Raw genomic sequence first — 23,738 nt, 5'->3', positions numbered from 1 at the left:
TCTCTGCGAGCACACATCCCACACGGGTGACTCAAGCTTTTTTGTCATGTTGCCATACCAACAAGGTTGTCTGCCTGTATATTTGTTTTTTTATTTGTGGAAGGACAAGAAAGAAGGAGAATAGAGAGAAAGAGCAAGGATTTCTTCATCAGATTCCAGTTAATGATCACTTTCTGTATCTTTGTAAAGTTCTTGTTCATGGTCAATCACAGAAATGTTAGTTTGAGTGATTTGTAGTTCAGTGTGTGTTTCACTGATGGAAGAAGATCTCTTATTTCCTCCAGCACACCAGCTCTAAAGTGCACCCAGTGAGTGGGCACGTGTCATGGCTTTTTTTTTTCCCTCATTCCCAGCATGTGACCGTTGTGTTGGATTCTCAGTCTCAGGGCTTTTGTTCACAAAGCTCACGGACTTGGAATTGATGACACACTCATTAGAGATTCTTCGCTGTCGCTGAACCCACTCAACCTCCCTCTCTGCCTTATATTACAACACATTTCAATTAAATACAATTACTCTATCTGATGCAGCTTATCCGCAGGACTTTATTAAGAAAATGCTGCATCTGCATGAGTTAGTGGAAACGGGTCATGAGGGTGGACGCATCCATCTGTCCACATACTCATCCATCCATACATACAGTATCTCACAAAAGTGAGTACACCCCTCACATTTTTGTAAATATTTTATTATATCTTTTCATGTGACAACACTGAAGAAATGACACTCTGCTCCAATGTAAAGTAGTGAGTGTACAGCCTGTATAACAGTGTAAATTTGCTGTCCCCTCAAAATATCTCAACACACAGCCATTAATGTCTAAACTGTTGGCAACAAAATTGAGTACACCCCTAAATGGAAATGTCCAAATTCGGCCCAAAGTGTCAATATTTTGTGTGGCCACCATTATTTTCCAGCACTGCCTTAACCCTCTTGGGCATGGAGTTCACCAGAGCTTCACAGGTTGCCACTGGAGTCCTCTTCCACTCCTCCATGATGACATCACAGAGCTGGTGGATGTTAGAGACCTTGCACTCCCCCACCTTCCATTTGAGGATGCTCCACAGATGCTCAATAGGGTTTAGGTCTGGAGATATGCTTAGCCAGTCCATCACCTTTACTCTCAGCTTCTTTAGCAAGGCAGTAGTCGTCTTGGAGGTGTGTTTGGGGTCGTTATCGTGTGCCCTGCGGCCCAGTCTCCGAAAGGAGGGGATCATGCTCTGCTTCAGTATGTCACAGTACATGTTGGCATTCATGGTTCCCTCAATGAACTGTAGCTCCCCAGTGCCGGCAGCACTCATGCAGGCCCAGACCATGACACTCCCACCACCATGCTTGACTGTAGGCAAGACACACTTGTCTTTGTACTCCTCACCTGGTTGCTGCCACACACGCTTGACACCATCTGAACCAAATAAGTTTATCTTGGTCTTGGACCACAGGTCATGGTTCCAGTAATCCTTGTCCTTAGTCTGCTTGTCTTCAGCAAACTGTATGCGGGCTTTCTTGTGCATCATCTTTAGTAGAGGCTTCCTTCTGGGACGACAGCCATGCAGACCAATTTGATGCAGTGTGCGGCGTATGGTCTGAGCACTGACAGGCTGACCCCCCACCCCTTCAACCTCTGCAGCAATGCTGGCAGCACTCATACGTCTATTTCCCAAAGACAACCTCCGGATATGATGCTGAGCACGTGCACTCAACTTCTTTGGTGGACCATGGCGAGGCCTGTTCTGAGTGGAACCTGTCCTGTAAAACCACTGTATGGTCTTGCCCACAGTGCTGCAACTCAGTTTCAGGGTCTTGGCAATCTTCTTATAGCCTAGGCCATCTTTATGTAGCGCAACAATTCTTTTTTTCAGATCCTCAGAGAGTTCTTTGCCATGAGGTGCCATGTTGAACTTCCAGTGACCAGTATGAGAGAGTGTGAGAGCGATAACACCAAATTTAACACACCTGCTCCCCATTCACACCTGAGACCTTGTAACACTAACAAGTCACCGGGGAGGGTAAATGGCTATTTGGACCCAATTTGGACATTTCCACTTAGGGGTGTAGTCACTTTTGTTGCCAGTGGTTTAGACATTAATGGCTGTGTGTTGAGTTATTTTGAGGGGACAGCAAATTTACAGTTATACAGGCTGTACACTCACTACTTTACATTGGAGTGTCAGTTTTTCAGTGTTGTCACATGAAAAGATATAATAAAATATTTACAAAAATGTCAGGGGTGTACTCACTTTTATGAGATACTGTACATCCATCCATACATACATACATACACAAACCCATCCTACCATACATCCACATGTCCATCTATCCATCCATCCATCCATGCATGCAGGGGCATTTGTCTCACATCCATCCATACCTCCATACCTCCATACATCCATCCACCCATCCATCCATCCATACATACATACATACATACATACATACAACTGTCTATATACCTATCCATGCATGCATGCATGCATCCATCTATCCATACATCCACATATCCATCAGTCCATTCGTCCATCCATCCATCCATCCACATACCCATCCATCCATACATTCATATATCCATCCATCCATCCATCCATCCATCCATCCATCCATCCATCCACCCACCAATCTATCCATCCATCCATCCATCCATCCATCCATCCATCCATCCATCCATCCATCCATCCATCCACCTATCTATCTATCTATCTATCTATCTATCTATCTATCTATCTATCTATCTATCTATCTATCTATCTATCTATCCATCCATCCATCCATACAACTGTCTATATACCTATCCATGCATGCATGCATGCATCCATCTATCCATACATCCACATATCCATCAGTCCATTCGTCCATCCATCCATCCATCCATCCATCCACATACCCATCCATGCATGCATCCATCCATACATTCATATATCCATCTATCCATCCATCCACCCACCAATCTATCTATCTATCCATCTATCCATCCATCCACCCACCTATCTATCCATCCATCCATCCATCCACATACCCATCCATCCATCCATCCATCCATCCACCCATCCACATATCCATCCATCCATCCATCCATCCATCCATCCATCTCTTATGAACAAAATAACTATTCATATATGATGAAAATTGGATAAGGTATCTCAACATCAGTGCATGGCAGATAATGGTCAAACCAGGGGCATGTGTTTCATATTCCAACATTAGAATGATGATAAATCGCACATAAAGTCACATTATATCATGAGACCAACAGTTTTGTGTAACTCAAATTTCCATGCTTTATCATTTTTGTCATGTCTTTTAACCAGTGTTTAACAAATCTTAAGCAGTCCTCCATACTCTTTTGTTTCTCTCAGATATAAACATGTCTTTTTCCATTTATCAGCATGTGGAGGATAACAGAATACACTAAAGAAATGAGAGAAAGCATACTGGGAGTCAGAAATCAGTTCTGAAAATGCCCCTGTTCACACATAAGGTAATAAATCTGAAGTTTAAAACAACCAGAGCTCTAATAAACCTGTGTGCACATACATTACTCTCTCATACACACTAACAGCATTTTCCCCCCATTGCGTTTTTACCCAAAGAAATTAGAAAATAGAAATTGCCTTTATTTGTCACATATACATTAAAGCACAGTGAAATTCTTCCTTCGCATATCCCATCCTTGGAGGTTGGGGTCAGAGCGGAGGGTCAGCCATGATACAGCGCCCCTGGAGCAGAGAGAGTTAAGGGCCTTGCTCAATATTGCTCAATAGGGTGCCAATATTTCTGGAACTGGCTGTATCACATGGACAGAGAGGTTTCATAAAAAACATAATTGTCTGTATAAATAATGAGCTCATCCAAATTTTTTAATAACTTGCAAAGATGGATTTTTTTTTTCCTATTTTAACTGCCTGTCCCTTCCCCCTATTATGTTTTAATCTTTTCTTCTTCTTCTTCTTCTTCTTCTTCTTCTTCTTATTATTATTATTATTATTATTATTATTATTATTATTATTATTATTATTATTATCATCATCATCAGTGGACTTTAATACTTCTTTACATCACTTTGTTCAACAAAAAAACCAACAAGGCTCCTGAAGGTATCCTGATTGCTTATACCAATAACATGCTACCCTGTTTGTTTCTGTATCTTGTGTTTGTGCTCCAGAGAAGGCATCCACCCTTGATTCTAGTTCATATTAGTTCCCGGGAGGTGCACGTTGTGTGTGTACAGACGCGGCACATATTAAAATATCAAAGACTTATGATGTAGCAGCTGAACTTTGGCCTCAGTGACACTGGAGCTGACGCAAAGCAAATTCAGTAAAAGCATCAGCTGCCATCTGCCTCTGAAAGAGGCCATTTTTTTGGTTTGTTTTTTTCCTTCCCGCTCTGAGGCGTTTCCATGGTGAGGAGGTGTGTGTGTGTGTGTGTGTGTGTGTATGTGTAGAGAGAGACAGAGAGAGAGAGACAGTCGCTGTTGCCCAGGTGCTTTGGTGGTTATCAGTGTGACTTATTTGGCCAATTCATCCATCCATCCATCCACATACCCAACCAAATAACCATCCACATACCCATTCAAATACCCATCTACATACCCATCCATCCATCCATCCACATATCCGTCCGTCCATCTATCCATCCATCCATCCATCCATCCACCCACATATCTGTCCATCCATCCAATGAATTGAGTCTTGGAATTTCGATATCTTAGTTTTGGAATCATGGAATCAATAAATTGACTTTTTGAATTTTGAGATCTTAGTTGTGGAATCAATAAATCAGTGAATCGACTCTTGGAATTTTCAAATATTCCTTTCACTATCATGGAATCAATGAATCGACTATTTACAGTATACAGTGTTACAGAATATTTGAATCTATTTTTGGAAGAACAATGTACTTTTGGAATTTTCTAATCTTAGTTTCGGAAGCATGGAATCAGTGAATCGACTCTTGGAATTTTCGAGTAATTATTTTAGAATCCATAGAGTATAACAGAATATTTAAATCTATTTTTGGAATTAATGAATAAACTTTGGGGATTTTCAAATCTTAGTCTCGGAAGCAGGGAATCAGTGAATCGACTCTTGGAATTCTCGAACATTTGTTTCAAAATCTTGGAATCAATTAATCAACTATTGAGTGTATACAATATTGCAGAATTTTTAAATCTTACTTTTGGAATCATGGAATCGACAAAAAGACTCTTTTTGGAAACAACTTTGATTATGAACTTAAAGCAGGATTGTGACTTCATTACCAAAAGAAACTTAGCTCTAAATTGTTTATTAATGCTTCTAAACCGAATAAAATAGATTATATAGAATAGATATAGACTAATCATTCATTTTGCCATATTTAAGCGTCTCAAAACATTCATTTTTTTGGAAAAGATTAATAAATATAATCAGATTTATATTTGAATCAATGAATTATGATTCACTATGTAATGTAGCTTGAACCAAGGTGCATAAACATCTGGCTAATGATTATAAATGGAAATAACAACACACATAAAAACAAATACGAAGAAATTAGTTTTCTCTGTACAATACTGATGTTGTCAGTTTTAACCCAATTCAGTTATGAGTGCTTTATCACCTTCACCGTTATGAAATAAACAAACGTTTTTTTAGGTCATGTGTTACGAGACATCGTCTAGACGTCTAGCTTTTTCTTTCTTTTCTTTTTTTATTTTAAATCTATGTACCCATCTTCCTGTACTTTCCTGTACTCAGTCTTTGTAAACCGCTATAACAACTCATCACCAAGAAGAATTTTTTTCTATTATGTTTTTCTTCACTGCTGTTTCAATTTGGATAAACTCTTCTTCTTCATCTTCTTCATCTTCCTTCTCGTCTTCTTCCAAAGCATTCTTCCATGCAGGCTCGTAAGAGTTATATCTTGCTTTCAACTGCTCTGCATCAAATTAGTGTATTTATCTTTTTATCCCCCTTCATTTTTATGAAGAAGACATAGCCTTATTTTTCACGGGTGTGATTCTGGGGAGCGTATCGTCTCCGGAAACTGTAGAGAAATGGATCAACTCGGCTCTGGACTTACAGGAACAAATGCAGAACTGATCAAATATTTAAAGCTTTAAATCATTTCCTGGCTTCTGCAGTGATTTCATGTCTATATCTCTTCAGCTGTTGGATAGAGTATGAGTGGCTGCGCTAGTGTAAATTTTAGGCATAATGTTGTAAATAAATGTGCAGAAGTAGCAGGATTTGAGTGTCAGGGGAACAGTTGCTCCATGCTGAGAATCAATGGTTAAAGTTCTTAATTAATATAAAAAGTATAAGAAAGATCTAAGATCTATCTATCTATCTATCTATCTATCTATCTATCTATCTATCTATCTATCTATCTATCTATCTATCTATCTATCTATCATGTACACACACCCATCCATTAATCCTTCCATCTATCCATCCCACACACACACACAAATCCATTAATCCATCCATCCATCCCATACACACACCCATGTCCATCCATCCATCCATCCCATACACACTCCCATGTCCATCCATCCCCTACACACACCCAGGTCCATCCATCCATTCATCCCATACACCCCCATCCATCAACCCCCCCATCCATCCATCCATCCATCCCATATACACACCCATGTCCATCCATCCATGAATCTATCTATCCGTCCATCTGTTTATCCATCCCATACACACCCACCCACCAATCTATCAAATCTATATGCACACCCACATCCATCTATTCATCCATCAATCCATCCGTCCATCCCATAAACACACCCACGTCTATCCATCCATGCATCCATCCATCCATCCCATACACGCACCCAAGTCCATCCATCCATCTATCTATCCATTCATCCCATACACACCCCTTCCATCAACCGCCCATCCATCCATCCCATATACATACCCACATCCATCCATCCATGCATCTATCCATCCGTCCATCTATTTATCCATCCCATACACACCCATCTATCAAACCTATATGCACACCCACATCCAAACCTATATGCACACCCACATCCATCCATCCATAAATCCATCCATCCATCCCATACACACACCCATGTCCATCCATCCATTCATCCATCCATCCATCCGATACAATAATCATTTCCAAAAAAACCCCCTTAATTTGTTGTTTTAAAAAGCACATAAAAATATTTAAAAATTGCATATCACATTATATTTAATTGAAATACATCAGTGAGGGAAATGCAGCGCAATTCTGGTTGTAATGAGGATTTTATGAGTCGTCATGTTTATAAGCTCACATCTGCAGGCGCTTTGCTCTCTCTCTCTGTGTGTGTAATGAGAGGATTGTGTGTCACACTGCAGCTTACTGTACTTAAGTCGAGAGAAAAGTTCAAGCAAATTGTTTTGTATCTTTGTCATAGTTTTGGTATTGCATTTGCATGAAAAATGTGAAGAACATTTTATATCAAAAACATCATCTGGATGGAGAAGTGGTTTAGTGAATACTGTGTAACCTGCAAGTTTGTATTTTAGATTTTAACCAAACCTGATATAGTGTATGCTGCTATAGTGAAGCAGAAGAGAAATTTAGATATAATGTATAGAGATTGCAAAATATTTCAGTCTTGTGTAGTGTTTCTAGATAGAAACCAGACAAAATTTTTTATTTCCTAATTTTCCTAATTTAATTTTTTCTAAATTCCTAATTTTAATAATTAAAAAATATATATTTATTTATTTAATTATTTAATTCATTTATTTATTTTCTTTCTTTTCTTTTTTTTTTTTTTACCAATTTATCATGACAGCATTGTCATTTTATTGCAGTAGTCTGGTATAAAATTAATAAGATTAATAAGAGCACCATATTAATTATATATTATATTATTGTATTAATTTATATAATTTATATTAATTATAAATATGTAACACTAAAATCTTAATTTATTCAGTCTGGAAACCAAAATTTTTTTCTTTTACTATTTTAGACAAGAAGTCATTATTTACCTGATGAATGCTGACCCATCAATGATATGATATAAAGGTCCATTTCTGAGTAATCTAAAGCTCTTCACTTCACCCTGTTTGGCTTTGTTTTCCCCCTTTTCCCCCCAGGAGCATCAGCAGCAGCCTGCACGGGAGCCATATGGGTTAAACCTGTCTGCTTTACCCAGGGATGAGGACCTTTGCACATATCACAGGTCAGATGTGTTAGAATTGAATTATGGTTGAATTAAGGGTGGGATGATGAACAGGTCCAGTGCAGCGGTTTACATTATGGCGTATGCTACAGAGTCTCCTAAATCAGAGACTGTCTGTTTTGTTTTGCCTGCCCTAATTAAAGCTCTGAATGGCAGTCGGTCATTTTTCACATATAGTTCGAGTGTAAAAATGTAATTGTACGTGAAACACAGATATATTTGTAGCACTCTTGTGGGTTTGGAGGGGAATGAGGAAACAGGAGGCAGGATTGGGACAAAACAACAAGGTTCTTTATTCTTTTCTTTTCTAGTGAGCACTTTTCAGTGCGGTGATGGCACATGCACACACACACACTCACACTCTCTCTCTCTCTCTCTCACCCCACCCCTTAAGGGGCGCCAATATTTTTGCAGGTAGCTTAAAGGTGTTGACACTTACAACCGTGATGAGACCTAGATAACTGGAAAGTTAACTGGATGTGAATCTCTCCAGCATATGTCAATAGCATGACGACAGGGTCATGGGCGGCCAAGGCTCACTGATGCACGTGGGGATTGAAGGCTAGCCCGTGTGATCCGATCCAACAGACGAGCTACTGTTACTCAAATTGCTGAAGAAGTTAATGCTGGTTCTGATAGAAAGGTGTCAGAATACACAGTGTGTGATGGATCAGGGCTGTTTTGGCAGCAAAAGGGGGACCAACACAATATTAGGTCATAATGTTATGCTAGGTGCTAGGTCAATAATGAACTCAGAAAATACACTGACCTTTGAGTTCCCCAGGAGCTTCCCCAGGGCTCTTCCTCATATCATCTCAGGGAGATTTTCCTCACCATCGTCACCTCAGGCTTCTCATTAGGGATAAAATAATAACTTTAAACTTTTTATTCTATGTTTCTATACTTCTGTAAAGCTGCATTGAGACAGTGTCCATTGTTAAAAGTGCTATACAAGTCAATTGAACTGAATTGAATCCATGCTCAGGATGGAGGTCTAATGGTGTGGGGAATCTTTTCTTGGCACACTTTGATACCAATCAAGCATCATTTGAGTGCCACAACCTATCTGTTCATGCTTGTCTTATAATGGTTATATCCAGTACGATAATGCGACAAGTTGTGTCAAACTGTTTCCATGAACATGACCATGGGTTCACAATGTATGCACATTTAAAACGTTTGAAGTCCAAAGACCAGTGCTATGAAGAATTGTCTCTGAAGCCTCCAGAGACAGTAGAATACAGAACATCTCTATTCTTCGTTCTTTTCACCCATCTCGTGTCACGTGTAAGCAAGGCTGTCCATGTGCACTGCTTCTGTCCACAGAATATCTGTGAGGTTAGAATAGCTCTCCATTCTTTTATACGCATGTCAGTTATTTCCAATACAATATTTCCTTCTGCCGCACATTTCATGTTCTGTACTGAAATGAGTCATTATGGATGATTAGGCAGGTTCTTAATTATGTAAGCTTTCCTCATTATTCATGCCGTCTGCCTGAAGTTTATTAGTGTGTGTGCTGCGCATGTGTTAAATACGACGCAATGACGTGATGGTGGTTGAATGTTTGTGCAGGTTTTCTCACCTTGGCCGAAACCAACACAAAGTGGAAAGGAGCGAGCAGCTGATGGACAGCAAAGAATTTCTGGAAAATGTTATCAATCTGTAAGTCTCATGCACACACACACACACACACACACACACACACACAAAATTTTGAAGTTGAAAAATAATTAGATTTTTTGTTCATTTTCAAGGTGTTTAATTATCCCCATTGAAACCAGTGTAATCTGCTTTGGGTAGCTTTTATTTTTTCCCTTGTTGAAATACTTGGTGCCTATTGTCCAGTTCGTTTTAGTTTCTTCATAACATGCGTTCAAAATTCCTGCCTTTTAAACTCGTTTTTAAAATCACAGTGCTTCCAATTTTCCAAAACGATGCTCTAAAAGCAGGCAGTTGCTGTCAAAATACAGGCCTGACCCCTAACAAGCAGCCCGGCAGCCCAACACTACAGAGCAGTGTGTAATACTTTAAAAGCCTCTTTATAGTCAGTCGGCTCGCATCGGGTCAGCTTTCCCATCACGACCTGCTCACATGCACTGATAAAGTCAGCATTTTATGATTGTGTGCTTCAGTAAAGTTATGTAACGATAAAGTAGAACACCTACTGAAATCACCTGATAATCTAGTTCAGAGATGGACAATGTGCTTGTAATTGCAACACCTCAATTTACATGTTTGATCGAATGATTTTCACAATTTTGGCTATGGATCATGGAATGTTATTGACAGAAATGCTTTTAGGAGAGGTAGACATTACTGAACACCGATCCAGCTCGTTGCAGTGAAAACATAAAGGTGTGTGTGGTGTCAGTTGTTGTTCCTTGCATACGATCAGAATGAATTTGAGTCGGTTTTGGTTTGAAGAAGTCGTCACTAATGAGTTTTGTGTTTGAGATTACGTTAATAGTCCTGCCATTTAGCTTAAAAAGACTGAAAATTGAAGCGTCACTCTTGAGCTTTGACAAGTATTTGACTTTGAGCCTCCTTCATCACTGATAAAATAGAATAGGTGTTTGTTTAGATTGCACTTCATTTACCCTATATAGTTTGCGAATGGAATTCCTCCCACTGATTGGACGAGACATCTGTCACTCAGGATAAACAGGAAGTCCAGCAGGCTGCAGCAGTAGAGAGTGGATTGTTGTGTGTATGAACACAGCTCTGCTCTTATAGCACTCCTTACATCCTTTAATCTGGAATAGTCTTGTCTCTGAAACATTTCTGCGTTCATGGTTTAATGGTTTAAAGTGAACGCAGATCTCCGCACATGTACAAGAAATAGTCCGATACACAATTTCCTACTTCTTGTATATCTTGAGTGACCGATGTCTCGTCCAATCAGCAGTAAGAATTCCATTTGGTTTCACATGCATTGTATTCTTAATATGCTGTACCATGACAAGACCAAGCATTCACATTGCATACTTCTTGTCCAGTTCTTTTTGTTAAAATCCTCACTTGCTCACAGTCATGTTTAAACCTGGGATGTTACGCTGGTAGATGATTTTCTGTCTGTCTGTGCAGAAAGAAATTCCTTGAAATGTCTGTGTTGTCTGTGAAATTCGTTGAAATGTCATTCCACGTGAGGACAGTTGGTTGTAATGCCAGCTTTGAAAAGCTTTGGAGGAGGTTTGTGGTGGATAAATTGACATTCATGACTCAGCAACTGTTCTGGTGGATATCCCTGGCAGCGGTGGACCAATCCAACAAAAACAGTCCATTTTTTAGAGACCTTTTATTGCCCTATGGTGTGATCACCTTCAGCCCAAATGAGTATGATATTCAGTAGCACGATTTGGTTTTATATAACAGTTTCTATATACACAAAATTAATATCAATTAACTGAAAGTTCATGCATGAGATTTCATGCATATTTTGTCGATTTTATGCTGCCCAGCACAGTACAAAAAAAGCCACCGCTGGATAGAGCATTGCATGTCGCCATGCCAACACACAGAAAGTGTAGTAAGTGGTTTTAAAGTAATAAACTATTCCTACAAGACAAGTGGAGTGCACTTATACTAAATATCAGAACTCTTGTCTAATCAAATCTGACATGATTCATTCCAATTTGGTGGAAAGACAAGCTTTGCTGCTGGGGATAGATCTTGCGTGGACAACTCAGAGACTATCATGCCGTCTGTCAAGGAATTAGTGCCAATTCTATAATGAACTCAGACACTACACTGACCTATTAGTTCCTCTTAGTTGCTGTTGTAGAAAGGACATTATCAATATTTACATTATTTACTGTCCAGTGTCACCCAGATGAGGATGAGGTTCCCTTCTGAGCCTGGTTCTAGTCAAAGTTTCTTCCTCATATCATCTCAGGGAGTTTTTCCTCACCACCGTCACCTCAGGCTTGCTCTGCTGCTTTCAGGCTGCTTTGAGACAATGTCCATTGTTAAAAGCGCTCTACAAATAAATTGAATCTAAACACTGCAATGCTTTATAATCACACTAACCCAAAAGTTTTGGTTCTGGTTCCTCTGAAGGTTTCTTCATCAGGTCTTCCTATGGTGGCGTGTTGATTTGATTTTATATCTCTTCTTACGAATTCTTTTTTTTTTTTATTGTTTTCTTTCTTTTCACAGAGCTCCAGTGTCTCTGTTCGGTGGCGACAGTATTTATGAGGTGTCGGCTCCGCGGGTCGATTCGGAGACCCGGAACATTTTCCGTGCCCACATCCAAGCGGGCCTGGGAGAGATCAAAACTATGTGCCGAGAAGACATACTCATTTATCGTGAATACGTGAAAAACAGATACATGTGATGCATTTGTCACATGTTCCGTCTCTTTGAAAAGTATTTCAGTGAGAAGACCTTCCAGCAACTTAAAAAAAAAAAAAAAAAAATCAGTTCATCAGTTGACCTTCCTTATAAAAAGATCTCGCACGATTCATCAGCAGGTCCGCTTCTCTCGTTCTCCGGGTTCACTGCTTTTTGGAATTATTTTCAGAAACAGGGTTGGAGATGGAAGAATTGATTTGATTTGCAGTTGTAACCACAATGAATGAATATTCCACTCATCATTTAGGTTTTTTTTCCAGTGCCTTAGAATATCCTCTATATATAGTCTGTTTATGATCTCCCAGATTATACAAATTATACAAGCTAGCCTGCTATTCTGCCTCTTAGCTTTTTTTTAATTGACTTTATTATTATTTATATTGTGCCATGATTGTGTTTAATGTGCATGAGCATCTGTAAGTCATTTAAAAATATTACATTTGTGTATTTATTAAACTTCTGTCTGACTACTAGTTTTTACTTTGGTTCTCAAAACGTCTTCATTTACGCTGATCTCTTCATTATCCCTTTGTCTTTGTTCAGCCGTCTGTATATCTGTCTCTCTCTCTTTCTCTCTCTCTGTCTTTCTCTCTCTCTCTCTTTCAGTCTCTTCTGCCCATGAGCCTCGTGACTCCAGAGCAGACGGACAAACCATAGAAACAGCAGCGGTGGAAAGTCACGTGGCTTGGGGTACAAATGACATGGCAATCTCACAAAAAATACACAGGTGGACACACAATCATACACACACACACATTATCGCATATGGAGACGGTACAGCTATTAGCGCTTATTAAAAAATATATTCAATAATAAAATAAAAATAATCCTGACAAAGTAAAAGGGGCTTTTTTTCAGCATTGAAAATTTCTGTGACGGGATAGAGAGCGAGTGTGTGTGTGTGTGTGTGTGTTTGTGTTTTTTGTGGCCTTTTTGTATTTTCACATATTTTCTTCAATATTACATCTGATATTTTCACAAAATGAATGATTGATGATTGTGTTTGATTTGTAATCCATGACCTCACTGTTTTAAAGGAACAGGAATAATACTGAGTGTAGAATAAATACGTTGGCACTAATTAATATACACACACACACACACACACACACTTCCTTTTCTATTTGTGTGGCCAAAAGTATGTGAACGCCTGACCTTCACGCTCATATTGTGGAAACTGAATAATAACTATATTAAATGTCATAATGTTGGGTCAGTGAACCTCGACTGGCTAGTTTGTTCTTATTTTTCATTTCTTATATCCTGTTTTTGATTTAAAAACCATCAACTATTTTACCAGCATTAAACAGGGGTTGAGAAGAAGAAGAAAAAGAAGCAGCCTTTATTTGTGATGTCGAAATTACAGCTGGGTCTGAAAGCACAGGGTCAGCAATGATGCAGTACACCTGGAGCTGGAGAGAGGGTTAGGGGCCTTGCTCGAGGGCCTAACAGTGGCAGCTTAGAGATGCTTGAGCTTCATCACTTGACCTTTCAACCTCTAGCCCAGACCTTTAACCATGACTGTCCTAGAAAATGTTAGCCTAACTATAACAAGCCATATGATTTTACCATGATTCAGTCAGAGTTTGTGTTCAAGCTCCTGTTGTGTATTGTGTGTTTATCTCACTCACTTTTTTAGACACATAACCATTCATGCACTTAACATATTCACATCAAACATGACGATGTGGGGAATATCTCGACGATCTCGGTGACCGTGACCTGGTTCTTGGTGGCAGATGAGCTGGGATTTTTACTCACAACACTTTTACTCAGTGACAGAACAGTGAGGAACAAAATACAGTGAGCAGGGACAATCTGATGAGAGAGGTCAGACAGAATGACTGCTTCAGACAGGAAGAAAGGCTACAGTAACTCCAATCACCACTCTTTACAACCGTGTCATGAAGAAAAGCATTTCATAACGCAAGATAGGTCAGATTTCGAGGACGACAGGCTAAAACAGGTTCCACTTCTGTTATTTAAGAACAGTTATCTGAAGATATGTATAATTCATTTATTGTCATTAACAGGTTTTTGTTGTTATCCACATGGCTTGACGGGAATTGATGTATTTATTTTCTCTTGTTTAATAGCGCTGTCTTGTTCCTTGTCTTTTGTGGACCCACCCTCCACTTCATGCACCTTTTGTATCTCATGCTATTGCTCCATGTATTTTTATTTCATTCACCCTGCTGTTCTGTTCGGTCTAAGCTCAGCAATTTTCTTCATCGCTGCCTTTTTTCCCCCCTTGTCTCTGCTTCATCCTTCCATGGCGCAGCTCAAAGACCTGCCGAGTCACGTGCATGTGTGTATTCATGCGGAATAAGGACGACCTAGGTTTACACACTTTTGCACTTGTTGTTTTGTTGCTTCGTCATCTTTCAGTGCCTGTGTCATCGAAGGAAGAATGTGGAACTTGTGGGCATCAGGAAATGATTTGATTTGTTTTTTTTATGCAGTAAAGCTTTTCTGGTACGTATTGTATCATGTGCATATTTGCAATGCATTTATACTCAGATATTTCTTTCTTTTTTTCCTTTTTTCTTTACCCACACCCATCCACCCACTTGCATTTATTCTACATTTTCATGTTTCTCTCTCTCTCTCTCTCTCTCTCTCTCTCATCTGCTGTTTACTCAGATCATTCTTTTTTTTTTCTTTCTTTTTTTTTTTTTGCACCCTGCTCCCTGGCTTAAGTGCATGAAGCTCATGTGGTTGCCAGGATACACAGAGATACAGTTCGCAGGACAGGTAGCAAGGCTGTGTGTCAAACCTTCTAAAGAAAAAGAATCTGCATTTTTTATCTAAAACAATTTCTACCACTTCATCTTCCAGGATCCTTAGCAGGTTCGAAAATATCATCAGCCCTCTTACAACTGCACACAATGCCTATTAGTTTCAGTGATCTTACAAATCAGTATGGTTTAATATTAATAAATAATAAGTGAGAACATTGTGTTTGTTTGAGCGTTTCAATTCTGGTAAGCCATAGCCATAAGTTTACAACACAAGTGTTATTCAACGCACAATACCACTGACCACACAGTTGGCTAAATATTAATGTTTTAGATATATTGTACTATACATTATAGAAGTGTAGTCCCTCGTGGGCCCGAGATACCGACCCTGACATTCGGCACAAAGTGGTCCAAGGAAGGAACAGTGGTGAACCGGCGGAAGGGTTGGTGTGCAGTTAACACCAGCTTTGATGTCAGATACAAAGACAGTCCTTTCTTTCTCTGTCCCATGAAGTTCTTTCCCCTACTGTTTCAGAGATACAAAAGAAAAGGTGCATTCCTTCAATTTTTAAATGAATTGTTGTCCAACCATGTAATAGTGCAGTGAGACCAGAGCAATACTTATTTTCAAGTTCTACTTGCCACATAACAGAGACATTTCTTCAATTCTCAGGCATTTAAACTTCTGCACCACAAGTGGTTGAGTCATACACAGGCAACCTTGTCACCCATGATAGCCACTGGGAACAGGATATTTGCTGTATTTCAACATCAGCCTGGTGTGCGCCCTGAAAAAAAACAAAAAAAACGCACGCCCATGCTCATGTATCAACCATGGTGAACAGTATCCGTAGAGGCACTTCCTTAAACAGTGACAGCTCACAGTTCATTGGCATGGGGCTAGATTTACTAAATACTAGCTATCACACCAGCGTGTGGTGGACCTTGATGTTCTCGCCATTCAAATTCATTCAGGCCTCATCATTGTGGCAAGGTGTCTAAAAGCACAAACAATGGTTTCCTGGTGATTCACAGCATTCTTAAGAAACTTTGGAGCAGTGTCTTTTAAAACAGACATAATCACCAGGGACCAGATGACTAATTTCGTGTGCTGGGGGTTCTAGGAGCTTGTGGCTTCTACACTACATAGAATGGAATTGAGGGTGGTCCATTTGGCCAGCTCTTGTATATCTCCAAAAGCTAGAACACACAGACAATCTGCTTGGTCTTTCAACCATCAAGACAGTACTCATCTTAAACAGAACCTCCTCATGTGGTGCCATCATTGACTGGACTCACTGCTCTTGATATTGCATGGCCTGTTGCTAGCATGCATGAGTCCAGGGTTAGTGGTGTCTGTACTCAAACATGGTAGCCCTGATATGGGGGGTGGGTGGCACAGTGGACCTCTTTGAGTTTCTCAATAATAGAACTAGACACTTTTTAGAGACAGAATTCCCAGGCACATGAAGTCACGGCTTATATTCTTGTCCTCCTCTACCCTTGACCCTTCCTGCATGTGGCATGAAGAAGATTGGCAAAGCCTTGTTCGCAACTGCTGCTTTCAATAGTTGTCTGAACATTCTGGTGGTCAGATCACCTGTCTGAAGGCTGTCCCTTAGGCTGAAATCACCAAATGAAGACATGCATACAAAATACTTGTATACCACATTTTTTTTCTATCATTATTAATGATAAATTGTCATTTTGCACAACTAACAATAATATGAAACCGATGCTAAATAGCAAAAATCTAAATAAACCACTTGCATAGATTCATATTGCTTAAATCATTTTGAATGAATTCATCCTAAGCCTTAATTGTTACCAGATATCACCAGAATTTAATTAAATATTAATGCTAGTCTTGCATAATCATTACAGTGAGTTTTAATGCCATGTTTAAGATACTGAGGCATCTAATGAGGTGCAAATTATGTTCAATGCGCGTGCATTTGAACCCGGTGCGAATGTCATCTGATGCAAATGCCTTGTGAATTAACCGACCAGATAATTGCTCCCACATTCCGAGCCGAAGAATAATAGAGAGCATTGTGTGTGGAGTGGAGACAGAAGGCCACCATCAGATGGAGTTAAAAAAAAGAAAAGAAAATGTCTTCTTCTTTTTTTTTACATGTGATGCAGGGCCATGACATTGGTGGCAGCATTTATTTCCTTTTTACTGAGAGACCCTAACATGTCTTGTAACCATTACTAGAAAAAAGACAAAAAACAATGCCAAACTGCCAATCCCTTGTATGTTAAAAGAGAATGTAAGATACTACGTGCAGTTCTTCTGAACCCTGAAGAAAAGAAGAAAAAATCCCCCCCCTTTTGTTCACTTGAAAGCAGAGTCTGTGTGTTCACCAGTTAAGTAGTCTTATCACACTGGTGCAATCAATATGGTCTGGTGTTACATGTGAATGGCCAAATGAAAACAGGCTGCTGTCTTACCACTTCTAAACAGGGCAAAAAAACAGTTCTCTGCATTACTATGACTGTCCACAAGAAGTACAGAGGACAGTCCGTTTCTGTAACAGGTGATCAGGAGGAACTGATCTAATTCATAAAGTACAGTACACTCCTATGTGATAATTACCTGGATGTAGCAGGCACAGCTAGAAATTGTACAGGGTCTGACTTGCGAATCTGTCAGTCCTAACATCTGATGGACAGTTTGTCTCAAAAAAAAAGTGTTGTTTTTGTTTTCCCTCGCAATGAACAGGTCACATTACTTACACACAGCTCAACACAGGTTGACTCATATCCTACTGATTAACATTAATTTACAGCCAATATGTGCTACAAAGTGATCCAGGAAACCGGTTGTGTAATATATGTTTATATTTAGGCATGTCTTCATTACAGTGTTTGGAATAATATGGTATTGGTGTACTGGGATGAAGGAGAATAATATGTTATTGGTGTTCTGTGATGAAATATTTTTGATACGCATGCGCTTTCTGTCTGTGTGTGTGTGTGTGTGTGTGTGAGAGAGAGAGAGGGAGAGAGAGAGATAGAAGGGGGGGCGTCTTGACGTCATTCGTGTTTTTAGCGGTCTACACGGTTTCCACAAACACACTCTCCTCTCGTGCTGTCTTCAGATCTGTATGGTCAATGCTTTGCCTCAAACCTCCATGCTTGTGGAAAGCCTCTGTTTTCCTCCAAGACCAGAAGCTTTCACACGGAGGACAAGCTTCTCAGTTTTCCTTAATGTGAAGTAAAAGGTACGTGGTGCGGATGGACTTTCTCTCTGGCTTTCTTAACATATTTATTTCTCGCTACTGCGTGTGATTTTCAGAGATACGCAACTTTGCTGTAGTAGCAACTGAAAAGAGTTCAGTTTTCAGCACCATGGATAGCACCACCGTTCACTAACCAGTGCAATATGTTTCAACTATTTATTTATTTGTTTTTATTTGTACTAGTCTAGTATATCGTTTTAACAGTAACGCATTAACGATTTCTTGTTTACGGAGTAGGTATAACTTGACTGGGAATTCTCCACGTTTAAAAGCCTTAGCTCGATGTTGCATTAAAAGTTTTTTTTTTCTCTTGACCTCTTAATTAAGATGCATCTCTCTCTTTCTCTTCAGGTTGGTCACTGTAAAGATGAATGAGAGCGCAACAGCAAACGAGAGCGTGGCAGGATTTCCCATGACCTCGTGGGTGGAAGCCGGAGCCTTCAGCGGAAACAGCAGCCTTGCGCTTTCCTCATCCACCTTGCTTCTCGATTTTCCTATAAACCCATGGGACATTATGCTGTGCCTCTCCGGCACGGTGATCGCATGTGAGAACGCCATCGTGGTGGCGATCATCTTTTACACGCCGACTCTGCGCACCCCCATGTTCGTGCTGATCGGTAGCCTTGCCACAGCCGACCTGCTCGCGGGAGTGGGACTGATCTTAAACTTTGCGTTCCAGTACTTGATCTCGTCGGAGACGGTCAGCCTGATCACGGTCGGTTTCCTCGTGGCATCGTTCACAGCCTCGATCAGCAGCCTGCTGGCCATCACAGTGGACCGCTACTTCTCTCTGTACAACGCGCTCACATACCTGTCGGAGAGAACGTTGCACTGCGTGCACTTGATGCTGCTAGGCGCGTGGGGAGCGTCGCTGGGTCTCGGCATGCTGCCCGTGCTTGGCTGGAACTGCGTGCACGACACGGCCTCCTGCAGCGTCGTGCCGCCCCTCACGCGCACCAACGTGGCACTGCTTGCCGTTGCCTTCTTCACCATTTTCATCCTCATGCTTGGCCTCTACTGCAAGATCTGCAAGATTGTTTGCCGCCACGCGCACCAGATAGCGCTTCAGCGCCACTTCCTCGCGCCGTCACACTATGCCGCCACCAAGAAAGGAGTCTCCACGCTCGCCATCGTCCTCGGCACGTTTGGCGCGAGCTGGCTGCCCTTTGCCATCTACTGCTTGGTGGGCGAGCGCGGGGACCCGGCCGTGTACACGTACGCTACGCTACTTCCGGCCACCTACAACTCCATGATCAACCCGATCATCTACGCGTATCGCAACACCGAGATTCAGCGCTCGCTCTACGTGCTTTTCTGCGGCAGCGCGCGCACCGACGTGTCCTATCGTTCAAGATCACCGAGCGAGGTCTAGCTGCGGCGTTTTCTTTTTCCTCTTAAGACTCACTTTACCTTGACTGCATTTACTAAAACGAAAGTGTCAAATCAAAGTTAGTCATTTACACAATTGCACTTTACCAAGTCTCGAGCCAGCCATGTGTCGGTCTTAATGCTGTGAACAACTTTGTGGACTTTGTGGCGACAAAGCAACAACCTCATGTTAAGAATGTATCTGAACTATTTGAAGCAAGAGAAAAAAAAACAACAACAAAAAAGCAGCACTTTATATGAAGATTTCAAATGCCAAAGCAGTATTGTACAGCCCTGTGACTTCTGTGATTTATGTGATGGATTTTTTTATCTTGTAAAATTGTCTCTGAATATTATATGGTTTTATATGGGAAAGAAAGTGAATTAAATATGTGTATCTGCAGTTTGTCTCTGGAAATTGCACAGTAAACACTTTCATAGTTTTTTCTCCCCACGATGCCAGGCACCAAAGAGTGGGGAAAAAAGACACATTAATTCAATTCATTTCAATTCAATTTATTTGTATAGCACTTTTAACAATGGACATTGTCTCAAAGCAGCTTTAAAGAAGTACAGAAACAGAGAAGAAAAAATGATAATGTTTAAAGTAAAGTAACTATTTTATCTCTAATGAGAAGCCTGAGGTGACGATGGCAAGGAAACTCCCTGAGAGGATATGAGGAAGAAACCTTGAGAGGAACCAGACTCAGAAGGGAACCTCATCCTCATTTGGGTGACACTGAACATAAATAATATAAATGTAACTAAATAATGTCCTTTCTACAACCACAACCAAGTATTCATGAGGAACTATTAGATCAGTTTCTGAGTTCATTAGCAGCCACAAAGCCAACTGTACACATCACATTCACTTGTAATTCTTTTACAAGTCTTTGACTTAAGTCTTTGCAGTGAGTTGTGCATTTGCATTCTGAGATGCTTTTCCGCTCACCATGGTTGTATAGAGTGGTTGTTTATTTAGCTAGCTCTAATAGTTTGCATTGTTTTATTAAAATAAACACAATTTTTGTTCAGGCATAAAAGATTGTCTATACCCAGGTAATGTGTCCTGTAATGAACAACACAGTTTCTTTCTGTAATGACTAAGTCTGGAGAACATTTGTAGACAAATATTGAACACACTCCACTCCACACTCTAAAACTGATGAGATTTAATCTCTGTTTGTACATTTCCTGTATCTATATCGATTAGAGAGAGATTACATACACAAAATCTGTCATGGCTTTTAGAAGCTTCTGACTGGCCCACTGTCATAATGAGGAGTATGCTTTAGAGCCAGTGTCTTTTGTGTCCTTGTTAAGATCTAAGAAACTCAGCCAAAGACCTCGAGAAAGAAATGTGTGAAGCATGGGGGTGGAAGCATCATGTTGCGAGGAATGTTTTTGCTGGAAAGGAGACTAGTGCATTCAAGAAACATGTCATATTATTAAACACATACTAAATTTCTTTCAAATTACACAGGCAGACATGATGATAAGCCTTTCTGTTGAGTACACAGTGAATACTGCCACATTGCCACATGATTCTAAGTTAGGGACTTACTTATGGCACATTAAGCTTCATGAGGCATTAGTTAAGTTTATAAAGAGGATTAAAAGAAATTATTACCACTTATTATTATTATTATTATTATTATTATTATTATTATTATTATTACCAATTATTATTATTTATGATGAAATCATTATCCAGAAATACAAAAGTGAAACCTCAAGAAAATTCTACGCAGGTTGTAATAATTCAATTCAATTCAGTCTATTTGTATAGCACTTTTTACAATGGACATTGTCTCAAAGCAGCTTTACAGAAGTAGAGAAACAGAGAAGGGGGAAAAATCTATATAATGTTTAAAGTATTTATCCCTATTTTATCCCTAATGAGAAGCCTGCGGCAACAATGGTGAGGAAAAACTCCCTGTGATGATATGAGGAAGAAACCTTGAGAGGAACCAGACTCAGAAGGGAACCTCATCATCATTTGGGTGACACTGGACAATAAATAATGTAACTGTAATTAAATAATGTCCTTTCTACAACCGCAACCAAGCGCTCATGAGGTACTATTAGGTCAGTGTAGTTTCTGAGGTCATTATAGACACTAATTCCTTGGTGTCACAAGCTGACAGATCCGTGACGGTGTGAAAGTCCCCAAGTGGGTCTGTCCACGGCTGTCTCCTGGGTCACAGTCTGTCCACACAGATCCATCCACAGCATCAGTGAGCACCACCAAGCGACGAGACTCCGACCAGGGGTAGAGGCAGTGGTCACACTGGAAACTCAGAACACTGGGAGTTCAGGAGTGGGGTGTATAGCTCAACAGAGATAGACAGAGAGAGAAAGAGAAAGATATTAAGTATGCTTCTGATCATGTGATGTTTAAAGACAATGTAGATTATGTGTAAAGTGCAAACAGGGACTCCGGCAATGACAGCATAATTAAAAGGGAGAGCCAGAATGTGACAGATATGAAGGCTTCCCGGGACATAAATCGTCTGACCACTTCACAGTCAGCAAACCTGAGCGACTTGTGAGGCTGGTAAGGCGACAGCATGCAAACATCAAAAATTGATTAAAAACAAATAAAATAAAATTAAAGACTGCAGAGTGAAACCAGTGCAGTGGTCATCATCAAGCCCTGACGTGATTCCAATACATCTCACTAAATGAGCAAACAATGTCCAAAAAGTATTGTGCAAAGTTTCTGGAAGGCTAGCTTCAAGATTTTAAGTACAGAAAAAAAAAACAATGGGATCAACTACTAACAAAATGTAAATAAAACCTGAATTAATTGCTTTCTTAGCTTAGGTGGATGTAAACTTAAACTTTAACTGTAGTTCTTGAAGATTTCAGACTGAACGATGATCTACAATTACAACTGGACAGATTGTTATATACACTATATTGCCAAAAGTATTTGCTCACCCATCCAAATAATCAGAATCAGGTGTTCCAATCACTTCCATGGCCACAGGTGTATAAAATCAAGCACCTAGGCATGCAGACTGTTTTTACAAACATTTGTGAAAGAATGGGTCGCTCTCAGGAGCTCAGTGAATTCCAGCGTGGAACTGTGATAAGATGCCACCTGTGCAACAAATCCAGTCGTGAAATTTCCTCGCTCCTAAATATTCCACAGTCAACTGTCAGCTGTATTATAAGAACGTGGAAGTGTTTGGGAATGACAGCAACTCAGCCACGAAGTGGTAGGCCACGTAAACTGACGGAGCGGGGTCAGCGGATGCTGAGGCGCATAGTGCGAAGAGGTCGCCAACTTTCTGCAGAGTCAATCGCTACAGACCTCCAAACTTCATGTGGCCTTCAGATTAGCTCAAGAACAGTGCGCAGAGAGCTTCATGGAATGGGTTTCCATGGCCAAGCAGCTGCATCCAAGCCATACATCACCAAGTGCAATGCAAAGCGTCGGATGCAGTGGTGTAAAGCACGCCGCCACTGGACTCTAGAGCAGTGGAGACGCGTTCTCTGGAGTGACGAATCGCGCTTCTCCATCTGGCAATCTGATGGACGAGTCTGGGTTTGGCGGTTGCCAGGAGAACGGTACTTGTCTGACTGCATTGTGCCAAGTGTAAAGTTTGGTGGAGGGGGGATTATGGTGTGGGGTTGTTTTTCAGGAGCTGGGCTTGGCCCCTTAGTTCCAGTGAAAGGAACTCTGAATGCTTCAGCATACCAAGACATTTTGGACAATTCCATGCTCCCAACTTTGTGGGAACAGTTTGGAGCTGGCCCCTTCCTCTTCCAACATGACTGTGCACCAGTGACCAAAGCAAGGTCCATAAAGACATGGATGACAGAGTCTGATGTGGATGAACTTGACTG

At 40.4% G+C, this 23,738-nt stretch overlaps 2 protein-coding genes across 3 annotated transcripts in view; both read left to right on the top strand.

The window, feature by feature from the left end:
* Positions 1–14,966, top strand: part of fig4a (FIG4 phosphoinositide 5-phosphatase a) — a 53,912-nt gene extending 38,946 nt beyond the window's left edge. For both annotated transcript variants that reach the window (XM_058392672.1, XM_058392671.1), the window contains exons 22-24: positions 8,091–8,176; positions 9,752–9,841; positions 12,335–14,966. In XM_058392672.1, the coding sequence (XP_058248655.1) occupies positions 8,091–8,176; positions 9,752–9,841; positions 12,335–12,512 (354 nt within the window). In that variant the 3' untranslated portion in view covers positions 12,513–14,966. The remainder of the gene's footprint in view (positions 1–8,090; positions 8,177–9,751; positions 9,842–12,334) is intronic.
* A 170-nt stretch (positions 14,967–15,136) lies between these two features.
* LOC131354715 (G-protein coupled receptor 6) lies at positions 15,137–20,764 on the top strand. The gene is made up of 2 exons (XM_058392673.1): positions 15,137–18,497; positions 18,867–20,764. The coding sequence occupies exon 2, from the start codon at positions 18,883–18,885 to the stop codon at positions 19,885–19,887; it is 1,005 nt and encodes a 334-aa protein (XP_058248656.1). The 5' UTR covers positions 15,137–18,497; positions 18,867–18,882; the 3' UTR covers positions 19,888–20,764.
* The last annotated feature ends 2,974 nt before the right edge of the window (positions 20,765–23,738 follow it).

Source organism: Hemibagrus wyckioides, linkage group LG06 (assembly GCF_019097595.1).
Source record: "Hemibagrus wyckioides isolate EC202008001 linkage group LG06, SWU_Hwy_1.0, whole genome shotgun sequence".
In the NCBI taxonomy this organism is placed as follows: domain Eukaryota; kingdom Metazoa; phylum Chordata; class Actinopteri; order Siluriformes; family Bagridae; genus Hemibagrus; species Hemibagrus wyckioides.
This window is presented reverse-complemented; position numbering and strand designations above follow the sequence as displayed.